At 47.5% G+C, this 18,185-nt stretch overlaps 1 protein-coding gene across 4 annotated transcripts in view; it reads right to left on the bottom strand.

Moving 5' to 3' along the window:
* nfrkb (nuclear factor related to kappaB binding protein) overlaps positions 1–18,185 on the bottom strand; it is a 115,540-nt gene that overhangs the window by 72,185 nt on the left and 25,170 nt on the right. For 3 of the 4 annotated variants that reach the window (XR_004416762.1, XM_033049875.1, XM_033049876.1), the window contains exons 10-13: positions 17,649–17,754; positions 13,012–13,138; positions 9,456–9,542; positions 2,455–2,534 (exon numbers count right to left, since the gene is read on the bottom strand). Coding sequence is in view for 3 of the 4 variants with exons in the window: in XM_033049875.1 (XP_032905766.1) it covers positions 2,455–2,534; positions 9,456–9,542; positions 13,012–13,138; positions 17,649–17,754 (400 nt within the window). In the remaining variant the exon portion in view is untranslated. The remainder of the gene's footprint in view (positions 1–2,454; positions 2,535–9,455; positions 9,543–13,011; positions 13,139–17,648; positions 17,755–18,185) is intronic. The other variant, XM_033049877.1, reaches the window with a different exon arrangement.

Below are 18,185 nucleotides of genomic sequence, written 5' to 3'. Positions count from 1 at the left end.
ACCTCATCCTGGGTGCAGATGCGGCGTAGACGGAGGAATTGGGAGAAGGGGGTAGAGTCTTTACAGGCAGCAGGGTGGGAAGAAGTGTAGTCTAGATAGCTATGGGAGTCAATAGGTTTGTAGTAGATGTAAGTCGATAGTCTGTCTCCTGTGATGGAGACATGAGATCCAGAAACGGTAGGGAGATGTCGGAGATGGTCCAAGTCCCCCTTGTCCTCATCTTCCACCCCATCAGCCATCGCATACAGCAAATAATCCTTCAACACTTTCACCACCTCCAACGGGATCCCATTACTGGCCACATATTCCCATCTCCACCCCTTTCTGCTTTCTGCAGAGACCGTTCCCTCCGCAACTCCCTGGTCAACTCGTCAGTTCCCACCCAAACCCTCCCCAGGTACTTTCCCCTGCAACCACAGGAGATGCAACACCTGTCCCTTTACCTCCCCCCTCGATTCTATCCAAGGACCCCGACAGTCTTTTCAGGTAAGGCAGAGGTTCACTTGCACCTCCTCCAACCTCATCTACTGTATCCGCTGTTTCAGGTGTCAACATCGGCGAGACCAAGCGCAGGCTCGGCGATCGTTTCGCTGAACACCTCCGCTCAGTACGCCTTAATCTACCTGATCTCCCTGTTCCTCGGCACTTTAACTCCCCTTCCCATTACCAATCTGACTTTTCTGTCCCGTGCCTCGTCCATTGTCAGAGTGAGGCCCAGCACAAATTATAGGAACAGCACCTCTTATTTTACTTGGGCAGCTTACACCCCAGCGGTATGCACATTGACTTCTCTAACATCAAATAGCCCTTGCTTTCCCCCTCTCTCTATCCTCTCCCCCTTCTCAGTTCTCCCACCAGCCTTACTGTCTCTGACTACATTCTCTCTGTCCCCTGACATCAGTGTGAAGAAGGGTCTCGATCCGAAACGTCACCCGTTCCTTCTCTCCGGAGATAGAAACATAGAAAATAGGTGCAGGAGTAGGCCATTCGGCCCTTCGAGCCTGCACCGTCATTCAATATGATCATGGCTGATCATCCAACTCAGTATCCCGTACCTGCCTTCTCTCCATACCCCCTGATCCCTTTAACCACAAGGGCCACATCTAACTCCCTCTTAAATATAGCCAATGAACTGGCCTCAACTACCTTCTGTGGCAGAGAGTTCCAGAGATTCACCACTCTCTGTGTGAAAAATGTTTTTCTCATCTCGGTCCTAAAGGATTTCCCCTCTATCCTTAAGCTGTGACCCCTTGTCCTGGACTTCCCCAACATCGGGAACAATCTTCCTGCATCTAGCCTGTCCAACCCCTTAAGAATTTTGTACGTTTCTATAAGATCCCCTCTCAATCTCCTAAATTCTAGCGAGTACAAGCCGAGTCTATCCAGTCTTTCTTCATATGAAAGTCCTGACATCCCAGTTGCCTGATGTTGCCTGTCCCGCTGAGTTACTCCAACATTTTGTGTCTACCTTCCAGAATACCTGAAGCTGGGAATGTTAAGTTCCCAGCCTTTTTTTCCCCAATCTATAGAATAAACAGCAGACTCAGGCCATTCATCACAACCAGTCCACAGTGATATTTCTGTTTCACTTGAAGACTCTCTAGACATTCCTTATGCATCAGCCTAACTATTTATTCTCTCCACCCTCAAAGTTGTTCAGCCTTGCCTTCAATGGATCTGTACTATTCACTTTAATCATTCCCTGTATCAGTGAGTTCCACACCATCCTCCCTCCAAATTGCTGAATGGAATTCTTATTGACATTCTTATATTCATGGCTGCTAGCTATTACCCATGATGAAGCATTCGTTTTTAATAAAATCTATTTAAAAGCATTTAATTTATAGAAACAGCATGGAAACAGGCCCTTTGGCCCAGAGCCCACATCGATCACCCGTTCTCGTTGGTTCTGTTATCCCACTTTCTCATCCGCTCCCGACACACCAGCAGCAATTTACAGAGGCCAATTAACCCACAAACCCACACATCTTTGGGACGTGAAGAAAGCCAGAGCAACCGGTGGAAGCAGACCCAGTCACAGGGAGAAAGGGCAAGCACTGGAGGTCAGGATTAAACCCGGGAATCCAATGCCGAGAGGATTTCCCAGAATCTGCTTCCGTCCCAACCTTAAAAACTCAACAGCTCTACTTTACCTCCAAAGCAAATAGATCTATATTATTTACAACACTGATTTTGCTGACTAGGTTAATATTTTGAAATGTCACATCACCCCAAAGAAAGATTAGAAATAAAGTGGGTTAGCAGAGAAGAGGATTGTGATTGCCCACACGAAGAAACCGATCTAAATTCACTGCAGCGTGAAGATAAATGAATGAGATGAACAAAAGTTGAGTTGCACAGATTGTCACGGTGCATATTAACCACACTGGTAGGCATAAACCACACACTTGCATTCGACCTGTTTTTATAAAAAGTGGGATGCCACTACTCTACCTTGGGCAAGGTCTGATCCTTGACTTCGAACCACAGCTGACACAACAATGTAATCTCCTTCTCCGAGTCACGTCCAGAACCTGCAGAATCAGGAAGAGGAAGCTGCTGAAATAATTGAACTGTCATCAATCACGATCGTTGACCTCAATTACTCAGCAGGACAGGCAGCATTGCTGGAAAAGAAGCAATGGGTGACTTCTAGACCCTTCTTCACACTCAGACTCAAAATATCACCCATTCCTTCTATCCAGAGATGCTACAGCATTTTGTGTGTATCTTTGATGTAAACCAGCATCTGCAGTCCCTGCCTACACAGACCTTAAATACTCACCAATATCCTCTAACATTCAGGCGACAGAGCTGAGCTTCTTCCTGGTCCCAACACCCTCCCCAGCCTCTTTGTCTGGTCAAAGCCCCCTCTCCCCTGGTCCGAGCCCCCCTCTCCCCTAGTCCAAACCCCCCTCTCCCGTTGTCCGAGCACCCCCCCCCCCCCTTCCCAGTTCTGAGCACTTCTCTCTGGTTGAGCCCTTCCCCTAGACCCAGCCTCAGTTCCCGATCCAAGCCACAGTCCCTGGTCTTCGGGACATTATGGTCCACGAAAGAAAGAGGAAATTTGTAGGCAATATTCCAAAACTATAACAAAAATTATTTGATTTCAAATCTCTTTCACAGAATCATATAACACAGAAACATGCCGATCCATGCTGACCAAGTTGCTCCATTTGCCCATGTTTGGCCCATGTCCCTCTATTCTATCCATGTAGGTGCCCCAGTATCTTTCAAATGTTGTTATATTTCCTGCCTCAACCAGCTCCTCTGGCAGCTGGTTCCATATACCCACCACAATCTGTGTGGAAAAAGTTGCCCCTCAGGTTCTTATTACATTTTTCCCCTCTCATCTTAATCATATGTCCTCTGGTTTTTGATTCCCCTCACCTGGGAATTATACTGATATTAATTGGGGCCAGTCAGTGTAAAATGTATAGACACAGAATTGTTTGAGTCAGTGGAAAGGCCAACGAGTGGTGGGCTCTGACATGAGCTGGGCGGGTCAATAGGAGCGGGGGGATTTTTGTGATTGTAAGGCATAAAGATTTACAGTTAGGGAAAAGGACAAAGATAAAATGGGACTCGATGTTCTAAATTACAGCATGGTCAAATTTATGAGAAGGACAAGTAATTCAGCAATATAGCAAGTGTAGACTGAAAACATCTGCTTGAATAACCTTCAGGGGCAGCACAGTGGTACATCTGGCAGAGCTTCTGCCTCAGAGCGCCATAGATCCTGACCTCGGGGGCTGCCTATGTGGAGTTTGCACGCTCTCCCTGTGACTGCGTGGGTTACCTCCGGCTTCTCCGGTTTCCTCCCACATCCCAAAGACTTGTGGGTTTGTTGGGTAATTGGCCTCTGTAAATGTTTAAGAAAGAACTGCAGATGCTGGTAAAATCGTAGGTAGACACAGAAGGAATTGGCGACGTTTCGGATCTTGACCCAAAACGTCGCCAATTCCTTCTTTCCATAGATGCTGCCTCACCCGCTGAGTTTCTGCAGCATTTTGTGTCTACCTGGCCTCTGTAAATTCTCCATCCAGTCCCTTTCTCTTCCTGGATCCCATACGATCTAACTGAAAATAGCCTACTATGCAGTTTCGCATATAGGCCTTGCTGAAGTCTGTATAGACTACGTCTATATCCTGCCCTCATCAACCTCTTGGTCATTTTGACAAAAAAAACTCAAATTCATGAGACGATCTCCCACAGACAAAACCACGCTGAACACCCCTAAACAGCAGGTACACAAAAATGCTGGAGAAACTCAGCGGGTGCAGCAGCATCTATGGAGCGAAGGAAATAGGCGACGTTTCGGGCCGAAACCCTTCTTCAGACTGATCGGGGGTGGGGGGGAGAAGGAAGGAAAAAGGGAGGAGGAGGAGCCCGAGGGCGGGGGGATGGGAGGAGACAGCTCGAGGGTTAAGGAAGGGGAGGAGACAGCAAGGGCTAGCAAAATTGGGAGAATTCAATGTTCATGCCATCCGGACGCAAGCAACCCAGGCGGAATATGAGGTGCTGTTCCTCCAATTTCCGGTGTTGCTCACTCTGGCAATGGAGGAGACCCAGGACAGAGAGGTCGGATTGGGAATGGGAGGGGGAGTTGAAGTGCTGAGCATCCTGGAGTTCAGGTAGGTTATTGCGGACTGAGCGGAGGTGTTCGGCGAAACGATCGCCCAACCTCCGCTTAGTCTCCCCGATGTAAATCAGCTGACATCTAGAGCAGCGGATGCAGTAGATGAGGTTGGAGGAGATACAGATGAACCTTTGTCGCACCTGGAACGACTGCTTGGGTCCTTGAATGGAGTCGAGGGGGGAGGTGAAGGGACAGGTGTTGCATTTCTTGCGGTTGCAACGGAAAGTGCCCGGGGAGGGGGTAGTACGGGAGGGAAGGGAAGAATTGACAAGGGAGTTGCGGAGGGAGCGGTCTTTGCGGAAGGCAGACATGGGGGGAGATGGGAAGATGTGGCGAGTGGTGGGGTCACGTTGAAGGTGGCGGAAATGGCGGAGGATTATTTGTTGTATTTGCCGGCTGGTGGGGTGAAAGGTGAGGACTAGGGGGACTCTGCCCTTGTTGCAAGTGCGGGGATGGGGAGAGAGAGCAGTGTTGCGGGGTATGGATGAGACCCTGGTGTGAGCCTCATCTATGATGGCGAAGGGGAATCCCCGTTCCTTGAAGAACGAGGACATTTTCGATGCCCTGGTGTGGAACGTCTCATCCTGGGAACAGATGCGGCGTAGGCGGAGGAATTGGGAGTAGGGGATGGAGTCTTTACAGGGGGCAGGGTGGGAAGACGTGTAGTCCAGATAGCCATGTGAGTCAGTTGGTTTGTAGTGTATGTCGGTCAGAAGTCTGTCCCCTGCGATGGAGATGGTGAGGTCAAGGAATGGTAGGGAAGTGACGGAAATGGTCCAGGTGTATTGGAGTGTCGGATGGAAGTTGGTGGTGAAGTGGATGAAGTCAGTCAGTTGTGTGTGGGTGCAGGAGGTGGCACCAAAGCAGTCGTCAATGTAACGGAGGTAGAGCTCGGGGATGGGGCCCTGGTACGTATTGAAGGATTGTTCAACGTACCCGACAAAGAGGCAGGCGTAGCTGGGGCCCATGCGTGTGCCCATAGCTACACCTTGTGTTTGGAGGAAATGGGAGGAGTCAAACGTAAAGTTGTTGAGGGTAAGGACCAGCTCGGCTAGGCGGAGGAGGGTGTCAGTGGCTGGGTATAGGTTGCTCCTCTGGTCGAGGAAGAACCGGAGGGCTTTGAGGCCATCCTGGTGGGGGATGGAGGTGTAGAGTGACTGGACATCCATGGTGAAGATGACAGGGTGAGGGCCTAGAGAGTGGAATGCGCGGAGGCGGCGGAGAGTGTCTGAGGTGTCTAGAACATAGGTGGGAAGGGATTTGACCAAGGGGGATAGTATGGAGTCACGGTATGTGGAGATGAGTTCAGTGGGGCACGAACAAGCAGAGACAATGGGTCTGCCGGGAGAGCCGGGTTTGTGGATTTTGGGGAGAAGGAAAAAACGGGCCGTGCGGGGCTGGGGAACGATGAGGTTGGAAGCTTGGTCGGGCAGGGCGTGGGAATTGATGAAGTCGGTGATGGTGCTAGAAATGGTGGCCTGGTGCTCGTCAGTGGGGTCATGGTCCAAGGGTAAGTAGGAGGAGGTGTCCATCCCCTACTCCCAATTCCTCCACCTACGCCGCATCTGTTCCCAGGATGAGACGTTCCACACCAGGGCATCGGAAATATCCTCGTTCTTCAGGGAACGGGGATTCCCCTCCGCCACCATAGATGAGGCCCGCACCAGGGTCTCATCCATACCCCGCAACACTGCTCTCTCTCCCCATCCCCGCACTCGCAACAAGGGCAGAGTCCCCCTAGTCCTCACCTTTCACCCCACCAGCCGGCAAATACAACAAATAATCCTCCGCTATCTCCAACGTGACCCCACCACTCGCCACATCTTCCCATCTCCCCCCATGTCTGCCTTCCGCAAAGACCGCTCCCTCCGCAACTCACTTGTCAATTCTTCCCGTCCCTCCCGTACTACCCCCTCCCCGGGCACTTTCCGTTGCAACCGCAAGAAATGCAACACCTGTCCCTTCACCTCCCCCCTCGACTCCATTCAAGGACCCAAGCAGTCGTTCCAGGTACGACAAAGGTTCACCTGTATCTCCTCCAACCTCATCTACTGCATCCGCTGCTCTAGATGTCAGCTGATTTACATCGGGGAGACTAAGCGGAGGTTGGGCGATCGTTTCGCCGAACACCTCCGCTCAGTCCGCAATAACCTACCTGAACTCCCGGTGGCTCAGCACTTCAACTCCCCCTCCCATTCCCAATCCGACCTCTCTGTCCTGGGTCTCCTCCATTGCCAGAGTGAGCAACACCGGAAATTGGAGGAACAGCACCTCATATTCCGCCTGGGTTGCTTGCGTCCGGATGGCATGAAAAATGAATTCTCCCAATTTTGCTAGCCCTTGCTGTCTCCTCCCCTTCCTAAACCCTCGAGCTGTCTCCTCCCATCCCCCCGCCCTCGGGCTCCTCCTCCTCCCTTTTTCCTTCCTTCTCCCCCCCACCCCTCATTAGTCTGAAGAAGGGTTTCGGCCCAAAACGTCGCCTATGTCCTTCGCTCCATAGATGCTGCTGCACCCGCTGAGTTTCTCCAGCATTTTTGTGTACCTTCGATCTTCCAGCATCTGCAGTTCCTTCTTGAACACATCCCTAAACAGCATCTGTGTTTCCAAATGCATGTATATCGTAACTCTCAGAATCCTCACCAGCAACTTGCCTACCATAGATGTTAGGCTTACTGGTCTATAGTTCCTCGACTTTTCTTTTCAGGCCTTCTTTCATAAAACCACATTAGCCACCTTCCAGTATTCTGGCACCTTATCCCTGTCTAATGATGATTCTTACATCTCAGCCAGGACTCCTGCAATTTCTTCTCTAGCTTCTAACAATATCCTTGGATATATCTTGTTCAAAAGGGAACTGCAGATGCTGGAATATCGAAGGTACACAAAATTGCTGGAGGAACTCAGCGGGTGCAGCAGCATCTATGGAGCGAAGGAAATAGAACTGCAGATGCTGGAATATCGAAGGTACACATTTCCTTCGCTCCATAGATGCTGCTGCACCCGCTGAGTTCCTCCAGCAATTTTGTGTACCTTGGATATATCTTATCAGGCCTGGAAATTATATCTACTTTCACGTGATTCAGCACTTTGTCACCTTCATAGAGTGATACAGTGTGGAAACAGGCCCTTGCGCCCACCTTGCCCACACTGGCCAACAATGTCCCAGCTACACTAGTACCACTTGCCCACGCTTGGTCCATATCCCTCCAAGCCTGTCCTATCAAGTACCTGTTTAACAGTTTCTTAAATTATGGGATAGTCCCAGCGTCAACTACCTCCTCTGGCAGCTTGTTCCATACACCCACCACCCTATGTGTGAAAACATTACCCCTAGGATCCCTGTTAAATCTTCTCCCCTTCAGCTTAAACCTATGTCCTCTGGTCCCCGATTCACCTACTCTGGGCCGATTCCCCTACTCTGTGCATCTACCAGATCTATTCCTCTCATGATTTTGTACACCTCTATAAGGTCACTCCTCATCCTCCTGCGCTCCATGAAATAGACACCCAGCCTACTCCACCTTTCCCTATAGCTCACACCTTCTAGTCCTGGCAACATCCTCGCAAATCTTTTCTGAACCCTTTCAAGCTGGACAATATCTTTCCTATAACATGGTGCCCAGAACTGAACACAATATTCTAAATGCAGTCTCACCAACGTCTTATACAACTGTAACTTGACCTCCCAACTTTATGTTTTTCTCAGTGGTAAAAGCAGAGAAGAAATGTTCAATGAGGACCACGTGCATCTTCTGTGACTCCATGCTAGATAACAGCTTTGGTTTCTGAGGGACCCGACACTCTCTCGTTACCCTTTTTGCCACTGAATTTCTTTGGATTGTAATATTATCTGCCAAAGCTATCTCATGCCTCCTATTTACCCTTCTGATTTCATACTAATGTTCCTCAATCCTACTCCCCCAGGGATTCATTTGCTTAATTGCAGTTGCCGATACCTGACCAATCCCTCCCTCCTTTTCCTGATCTGAGCCTCAAATTCTCTAGTCATCTAGGGTTCCTTAAGTCTTACTTGACTTGTTCTTCACTCTGACACAAACATACAGCCCTCCACTCCATTGCCCCATCTGAGGTCTCTGAGGACCTTACAGCTTAGCAAAAAATCAGGGGCTATGGATTTAAAGTAACTGAAGAAATGAAAAATAACTTCCACCCAGTCTGTGGGTGTCTGGAATACACTGTCTGAATGTCAAGAGACAGAAATTCTTGTCAGTGGAAAAGGCTCACAAAGATGTTACTGGGAATGAAGGGCTTGCGTTATGAGGGACTGGGCTGGCTGAGTGTGACTGAGGGACTGGAGGCTGAGTGTGATATATAGAGGTTTATAAAATTATGAGGGGCATAGATTATAAGGTGAGAGGAGAAATATTTCAAAAGAACCTTGGAGTCAACTTTTTTTTAATAGAGTGGCGGGTACAGGGAGCAGGTTTCCAGAGAAACGCGTAGATATGGATACAATAATAATGTGATATTATTTATCCAGGTACATGCATAGGAAAGGTTTGGAGGGATATGGATCAAATGCAGGTAAATGGGACTAGATGAGCAACTTGGTCAGTGTGGATGAATTGAGCTGAAGGGCCTGTTTCCACACTGTGTAACCACGCTTTCTCGGTATCATTCCTGTGAACGGCCCAGTTCATGCCTCTGACGTATATTCTATCACCTCACACAATGCTGCTAACGGTCTGGGCAATCAGACTGGGACAGAGTTTGATAATGGAGCAGTGATACAGGAGGCCATGCAACTTCTCATTCACAACAGAAACTAGATGGCATGTTGAGCAATAGCACACACCAGACTCACCGATCCACTTCCAGTGCTGGCCCCGCTCTCTGCAGTTCACGTACGGAGTGAAGTTGGACGGAAGAGCTGCGACACCAACTGTGCGAAACAAAGAGACAAGTCAGGCATCATCCGCTGAAGTGCATGTCGCAGTGTTCTCTCTCTAAACATGTCCTGGAAGTCAAAGTACCAAGCCAATGCTTTGTAACCAGTGTATGTCCATGGTAAGGAAACTGTCCTTTGAGTAAGTATTCTCCAACGCCATCATCTGCATACAACCAGCATCCACCACCATCTGCCAACTACATACTGAGCCAAGCATTGCTCAACTACTACCCCCCCCCCACCCCACCCCGTACCAGGCAACAGCTCCAATTGCACAGGACACCAAAAGGCCACACACGAGAGAGATGAGGATGAGGAGCAGCTTGGAGTTCAGAATCACGCCATGTTAGTAATGAGGGAGGGGGAGGATAAAGGTTGACAAAAAGGGGGATTAAGAAGTCAAGTGATGTGGAGATTTTGGTCAATGGATGAGAGACAAGGAAATGGAAGAACAGCTGGCCTAAGTTATAGTGACTACAAAGTTACATACACCTCAAATAAAGATGCAAAATGCCAAAAACATGCAGATCAGGTGGGTCTGATGGGTGAGGTTAAGTTTGCTGTGGTGATAAACTTTTGCCTTGTTGATAAACGGTATCCAAAAACGTACACGTTTGTAGGTTAAATGGTTTCAGTACATTTTCCCTAGTGTGAAGGATAGTGCTAGTGTATGGGGTGAGCTCGTGGGCTGAAGGGCCTGTTACCACGCTGTATCTCAAACGTCTAAACGTCGATGTATGGGGAAAGGGTACAATTAATGGAAAGATCCTTAACAGCATTGATGTACTGAGTACTCTTGAAGTCTAAGTCCATTGCTCACAGAAAGCAGCACACATGTAAATAGAGTTGGTAAAAGGTGTATGGTATGTTTGGGTCAGGGCACTTAGTGTAAGAATCAGGAAGCCATATCGCAGCATTAAAACATTGGTTAGGCCACATTTAGAGTATTGTGCTCAGTTCTAGACACCCCAATACAGGAAGGATGTGGAGGCCTTGAAGAGAGTGCAGAAGTTTACCATGGCTGGATTAGAGCACATTAGCTATAAGGAGAGGTTGGAGAAACTTGGATTGTTTTCTCTGGAGCATCGGTGGTTGAGGGGAGACCTGATAGAAATATGAAAAATTATGAGAGGCATCGATAGGGTAGACAGTCAAAACCTTTATCCCAGGGTGGAAATGTCAGAGACGAGAGGGCACAGCTTTAAAGTCAGTGGGGTAGTTCAAGGGAGGGCAAGTTATTTTCACCTAGAGAGTGGTGGGTACCGAACACGTTGCAAGGGTGATGGTAGAAGCAAATGGCAATGGCAGTTAACAGGCTTTCAGATAGGCACATGCATTGGCAGAGAATGGAGGAATATGGATCATGTGAAGATAGGAGGAGATTAACTTGGTTCACGGTCCACACAGGCGTGGGCCGAAGGGCCTGTTCTTGTGCTGAACTGTTCCATGTTCCACACCACTACATCAAACTGCCTCACCTGATCAGAAACATTCCCTTTGACCCATCCATCTCAATTTCATGCAACCTGCTACTGAAAACTAACCTGCTGTCTGTCTTTTGCTGTGGCAACAAGGAGCCTTTGACTGAAAAATTAACAGTGTTTCTATCTCAGATGCTGCCTGGCCTGCTGAGTGTTTCCAGCATTTTACATTTAATTTCAGGTTTCCAGCATCTGCAGTTTTTTAAGCTCCAAAAGCCCACTAGCTTTGTGGACTTTAATAACCTGTCCTATAGACTGTCCATAACTGCTTGGTTAAAGTAGAACAAGGATAAATATACTGGACACACTCATTAGTTGTGCATCAGCAATGCAGCTTCAAACAGCCCGGGAAGAACTGAGGTTAAAAAGCATCAAGGTTGGTTAATACAAATCAAACATCTCCAGTCAATACACAGAACTCTAGATATATAGAGCACGGAAACAGGTCCTTCAGCCCAACTTGTCCAGCCGACCAAGATGCCCCATCCAAGCTAGTCCCATTTCCCAGAGCTTGGTCCCTCCTATCCCTTTAAATCTATCCTATCCATGTAACTGTGCAAGTGTCTTTTAAATGCTGTGATAGTACTTGCCTCAACTACTTGCTCTGGCAACTCCTTCCATATACCCACCACCCTTCTGTGTGAAAAGTTGCCCCTCAGGTTCCTATTAAATCTTCCCCTCCTCTCTCCCTAAACCTGTATCCTCTGGTTTTTAATTCACCGACCTTGAGTAAAAGATTGTGCATTCACCCCATCTATTCCCCTCAAGCTTTTATACACCACCATAAGATCTCTCATTAGCATCCAGTGCTCCAAGGAATAAAGTTCTAGTCTATCCAACCTCTCATTGTAGCTCATATCCTGGCAACATCTGCTCTGTGCAATAAGTTTGGCACAAACATCTTCTTTTTCTTCATCTGCTAAATGATTTTCCTTCCATCATTAATATGGAAACGTGGATGTGTGCTGATGTTGCAATGTGTGTTATTCCATTTGTAAATGAGGTAGTCCATGCTTGCAAGCCACAAGAGCGAGGGAAAGGCTGTAAATGACAAATGAGTGACCATCTTCCCTTCCCTTGCAACTTTGTGATAATCCTTACTGAGTCCTTCACCAAATCGTGTCACTAATGATCAGACATTCATAGAGTGCTGCAGCATGAAACAGGCCCTTGGCCAACACCAGCTAACATGTCCTAGCTACACTAGTCCCACCTGCCCACTTTTGGTCCATATCCCTCCAAACTTGTCCATGTACCTGTCTGACTGTTTCTTAAATGTTGGGATAGTCCCAGCGTCAACTACGTCCACTTGCAATTTGGTCTATTCACCTACCACCGTTTGTTTGAAAAAGTTACCCCTCAAATTCCTTTCAAATCTTTTCCCCTTCACCTTAAAGGGATATGGGATATGTGATATACAACAACCAAAAAGCAACCAGGCACACAACTACATAAAAGTTAACATAAACATCCACCACAGCAGATTCCCCACAATCCTCACTGTGATGGAAGGCAAAATGTCCAATCTCCTTCCTCATATTTTCAAGAACATGGTGCCCAGAACTGAACACAATACTTTAAAAGCGGCCTCACCAACGTCTTATACAACTGCAATGTGATCTCCCAACTTCTATACTCAATACTCTGGCCAATGAAGGCCAATGTGCCAAAAGCCATTTTGACCACCTTATCTACCTGTGATGCCATCTTCAAGGAACCATGCACCTGCACTGCTAGATTCTTCTGCTCAACAACACTAGCCAGAGGCCTAGCATTTACTGTGTAGGTCCTGCCCATGTTAGACTTCCCAAAATTCAACAACTCACATTTCTCTGTATTAAATTCCATCAACCATTCCTCAGCCCACCTGGCCAATCGATCAAGATCCTGCTGCAATCTTTCACAACCATCTTTACAATCTGAATTCAACTGATCCAGACACATAACTACCGAGGCAGGAAAAACGGAGAAATCAGACTTACGTGCACCTTCTCCTGAAAGGAAGCGCAGAGCGGACTGAACAAGTTCTGACCAGTTTGAGGCATCTGGGAACCAACAGTTTAACGCACTATGGGCAGAGATCTGCCAGTCAAGCACTTTCTCCTCAATCTAAAAAAGAGCATACAACAGCATCAGAATTCTGTGCCAACAGAGGTAGATCACTCTACCTGCTTCTCTCAGCCCTGTCCCACAATGAAATAAATATATCGTACCAGCACCTGACACACTGCAGCTGTCCCAGCAAAGCTAAGTGGCACAGTACACAGTACCAACCTACAAACCTGTACGTCTTTGGAGTGTGGGAGGAAACTGAAGATCTCGGAGAAAACCCACGCAGGTCACGGGGAGAACGTACAAACTCCGTACAGACAGCACCCGTAGTCGGGATCAAACCCGGGTCTCCTGCGCTGCATTCACTGTAAGGCAGCAACTCTACTGCTGCTTCACCGTAGTTGCCTCTAATAGGTGGCGAGAAATGCTCATACACAATGGGACCAAGGTATCCTTATTCACATCACTTCTGGGTTTAGGTTTGCTATTGTCACCTAAACCTGCATGTGACGTCTATCCTACTGCACATGAACATTTCTCATCACCTATAACTTCAGCAGCAACTAGAGAAGTAAATGGCATAATGGGCATTATTGCAAAAACATTTTGAGAACAGCATTAAAAACACGTTATAGATTAAATTGGGTAATGGCAAAATTACATCTGGTCTTCTAACATTAAAAAAAAGAGAGACATTTGCACTGAGGAAGTGCGCTGATGTCACCTGGCCGATTCCTGGGGTGACTGGCCTGTCGTTTGAGAAGAGATTGGAAAAACGTTGCAAAGTGCCGAAGGAACTCATCAGTGGGTTAGGCAGCATCAGCAGAGGGAATAGATAGTGGTGTCGAGACCCCTCTTCAGACTGTACAATAGGGGAGAAAGCTGGGAGAGAGGTGGAGGCGGGAGGACAAGACAAGGTCCGGCAAGTGATAGGTGGATACAGGCAAGGGGAGCTTTGAACAAAGTTGTTGAACAAAGGCTGGAAATGAAACGACAAAAGGTTGCGAGATAAGGAGAGATGATACGTGAAATATGAAGTCTGAGGAAGGTGTATAGGTGGAAGAGAGATAGTAGGAGAAATTATCCAGGGAGGAGAGGGATGGAAAAGGTGTCAGTTACCAAAAATTGGAGAATTCTGTTGGGTTGTTTGCAACCCAAGCAGAACCCAACAGTATGAATTTTGAATTATCCTAACCCCCCCCTCCCCCCCCAGTTATACATCTGGGTGCGCACCCATCTCTCCCACTCCCCCTCATTACCCATCTCTGCCACCTAAATGCCTTCCTCTGGCTTCACCTTTCACGCCCCTTCTCTTCTTATCTTACAGCCATTTGCTTTTTTATCTCTGACCTTTATTCAACCATTTGCCAATCAAACCCCCTGTTGCCTATATCACTATCAGATTTTGTCCCAACCCCACCTCTCCCAGCGTTCCCCCTGCTAAGGTTACTGAAGAAGGGTCCCGACCCGAAAAGTTGCCAATCCATGTCCGCCAAAGATGCTTCCTGACCTGCTGAGTTACTCCAGCACTTTGGGTCTTTTTTTTTGTAAATTAGCATCTACAGTCCCTTGTGTCTACTGAGATTGAGTAAGGTAGATCTCAACTCATTATAGTTCTTAAGAATGAGAGGCGATTTCATTGAAAAATACAAAAGTTGCAGAGCCCACAGGGTAAGAGTAGAGAGAAATATCCCCTGGCTGACGAACACTGGACTTGGGTCTCAGTCTCAAAGAAGTGGGCAGCCATTTAAGACTGACATGACTGAAATGTTTGACTCAAAATGGTGATGAATCTTTATAATTGTCCACTCTGGAGGTCAGAGGTGCAGGTCATTGTCTACATTCAAAATAGGCATCAAGAATCAAGGGGATAGGGTCAGAAAGTGACGTTGTGGTCAACTAGCAGCCATGAAGTTGTTGAAAGTTACCATTGGACTGAGGAGCCTAATGGTATGTAACTGCTCCTGGTTCTTGTGTTGTAATGCAAGAGGAATGAGCAGAAGGGATTGGTTTGACCGAAACAAAAAAAATCCCGCAAGGAAAAGAGAGGAGCAAGATATTTAGAAGGGATCTGAAGAGAAGCATTCATACAGAGAGTATTGGATATCCTGGAATACACTGCCAGAGGGAGTGGTGGAAGCAGAGTTGGAGGCGGCATTTAAGATGTGTCTGGATGAGCACTTGAATCATCTAGTTATGGAAGGCTGTTGATCAAGCACTGAAAGATCATCAGTAATAAATACTTACAAGTCAGCGTGAAGATGATGGGCCGAATGGCCAGTTTCCATGTTGGAAGAGAAGAGGAGTGCAACAGAGAGCAAAGCAAGACAGCAGCGGACAAAGTGATGGGGAAGGAGGAGTTGGAAATGTAAAGACCAAGGAAGAATGAAGGAAATGTAGAAACCATGGTGAAAATTTGATTCTGCAGGAATCCTGAAGGGAGATTTTGAGAAATAAATAAAATATCATTAATAGGATAGGCAAATGGGATAGGAGAATGGGGTTAGGAGGGAGAGATAGATCAGTAATGATTGAATGGCAGAGTAGACTTGATGGGCCGAATAGCCAAATTCTACTTCCATTTATGTGTCACCGCGATCAAGGGACCAATTGAGGTTACTCGTGCTGACACAGGAGTAAGCTCCACTGCCCGCTGTCCTGTTATCCATCGCCCGCTAACCCGCTCCGCTCTATGATCTTTGCTCTTGAGCTGGTTCCCTCACTGTCCGGTCTACATTGAAAGACATGACCAGGCAGTGAATGCCATGCAGTGTCACCCAGAGTAGCAAGCAAGGCCATGTCCTGCTCCCGGCAGCAGTCGGAATTTAAGGAACGGCGGCCGCTCGCAGCCACCCAAGCTACTTCCCTCCCCGGCCACAATGCGGTGGCTCCGCGTCCAGAGTGCCGCGGCAGCGATGAGTGAGTTGCTGGCATGATCCCCAACCTCCTCCTTCTCAACGCTCCTGCCCGTGCTGACCCGGGCCAGACTCCCCACACGCTGTGAATGGAACTCTCCCCCCCAATTGGTCCTTTGAACTAGTATGTGATGTTATAAATGTGAGGTTATCCACTTTGATAGCAAAAACAGGAAGGAAGATTAATTTCTAAATGGTGTCAAGTTGGGAAAAGGGGAAGTACAACGGGATCTGGGGGTCCTTGTTCATCAGTCAGTGAAGTAAGCGTGCAGGTACAGCAGGCAGTGAAGAAAGCGAATGGCATGTTGACCTTCATAACAAGAGGAGTTGAGTATAGGAGCAAAGAGGTCCTTCTGCAGTTGTACAGGGCCCCAGTCAGACCACACCTGGAGTATTGTGTGCAGTTTTGGTCTCCAAATTTGAGGAAGGACATTCTTGCTATTGAGGGAGTGCAGCGTAGGTTCACCAGGTTAATTCCCGGGATGGCGGGTCTGTCATATGCTGAGAGAATGGAGCGGCTGGGTTTGTATACTCTGAAATTTAGAAGAATGAGAGGGGATCTTATTGAAACATATAAGATTAGTAAGGGTTTGGACACGCTAGAGGCAGGAAACATGTACCCAATGTTGGGGGGTTCTTGAACCAGGGGCCACAGTTTAAGACTAAAGGGTAAACCATTGAGAACAGAGATGAGGAAACACTTTTTCACACAGAGTTGTGAGTCTGTGGAATTCTCTGCCTCAGACCGGTGGAGACCGGTTCTCTGGATGCTTTCAAGAGAGAGCTAGGTAGGGCTCTTAAAAATAGCAGAGTCAGGGAATACGGGGAGAAGGCAGGAACGGGGTACTGATTGTGGATGATCAGCCATGGTCACATTGAATGGCGGTGCTGGATTGAAGGGCCGAACGGCCTACTCGTGCACCTATTGTCAATTGTCTAATGCTGAGGCTCTACAAAGTGCTGGTCAGGCCGCATTCGGAATGTTGTGAGCAATTTTGGGCACCATATTCGATGAAGGATGTGCTGGCTCTGGAGAGCGTCCAGAAGAGGTTTACAAGAAAGATCCCAGGAATGAGTACGTTAACATATGATGAGTGTTTGACGGCACTGGGCCTGTACTCACTGGTGTTTAGGAGAATGAGGGGGGGGACCTCACTGAATCGTACAGAATAGTGAAAGGCTTGGATAGAGTGGACGTGGAGAGGATGTTTCCACTAGTGGGAGTGTCAAGGACTCGAGGTCACAGCCTTAGAATTAAAGGGCGTTCTTTTAGGAAGGAGATGAGGATACATTTCTTTCGTCAGAGGGTGATGAATCTGTGGAATTCTTTGCCATAGAAGCAAGTTAGTGGATATATGTAAGGCAGAGGTAGCTTCCTGATTTGTACAGGTGTCAGAGGTTATGGGGAGAAAGCAGGAGAATGGTGTTAGGATGGAGAGATAGAGATTGAATGGCAGAGTAGACTTGTTTGGCCCAATGGCCTAATTCTGCTCCTATAACACGATCTTATTACCTTGTATAACATTAATTCATTGTATGGTTGATTATAGTATATTTTGATGTGTTTTGTGCTGATGGACATGTAAAGCTGCAGCAGCATCATCTCAGCAGCAGACCTGGAGTCACACTAAGATTAATATTGTGCCACTTACCCAGGCCACACTCGCCTCTCCCTCTGACAGTAAGATCTCCTGCAGCAGACCGAAGAAACAAGCTGTGATTCCCGGAACTGTTGTCAACTTTGCTGTGTCAAGGGTCCTGCAAAATGCACAGTAATCGTTCAAACACAATAATGAAAATGCAACAATGAGTTTTACATCATTGGAATTTCACATTGCTGCACAACACTGTTAAACAAGCAGTTAGACTCAGACAACTGCTGGTGAGATAACAAATTGTCATTAAAACATCAGCAAGGTCTCTTCCAGCAGTGAGATTTAGCCACACGGTAGAGAAATAGTCTATTGGGCATCTTGTCCATGTTGACCATCAACACTAATCCCAGCACTTGGTCCATGGCCTCCTATGTCCACCCAGACACCTCTGTTGTCAGAGTACCGGCCCCAACACTTCATCAGGCAGTGTGTTCCAGATTCCAACAACCCCTTGGGTGAAAACAATATTCTTCAGATCTCCTCTAAACTTCTTTCCCCTTTCCTTAAACTGATTCCCTCTAGTTTTAGAAACCT

Source organism: Amblyraja radiata, chromosome 33, assembly GCF_010909765.2.
Source record: "Amblyraja radiata isolate CabotCenter1 chromosome 33, sAmbRad1.1.pri, whole genome shotgun sequence".
In the NCBI taxonomy this organism is placed as follows: domain Eukaryota; kingdom Metazoa; phylum Chordata; class Chondrichthyes; order Rajiformes; family Rajidae; genus Amblyraja; species Amblyraja radiata.
The sequence above is the reverse complement of the archived record's forward strand: the minus strand, read 5'-3'. Positions and strand labels throughout refer to the sequence as shown.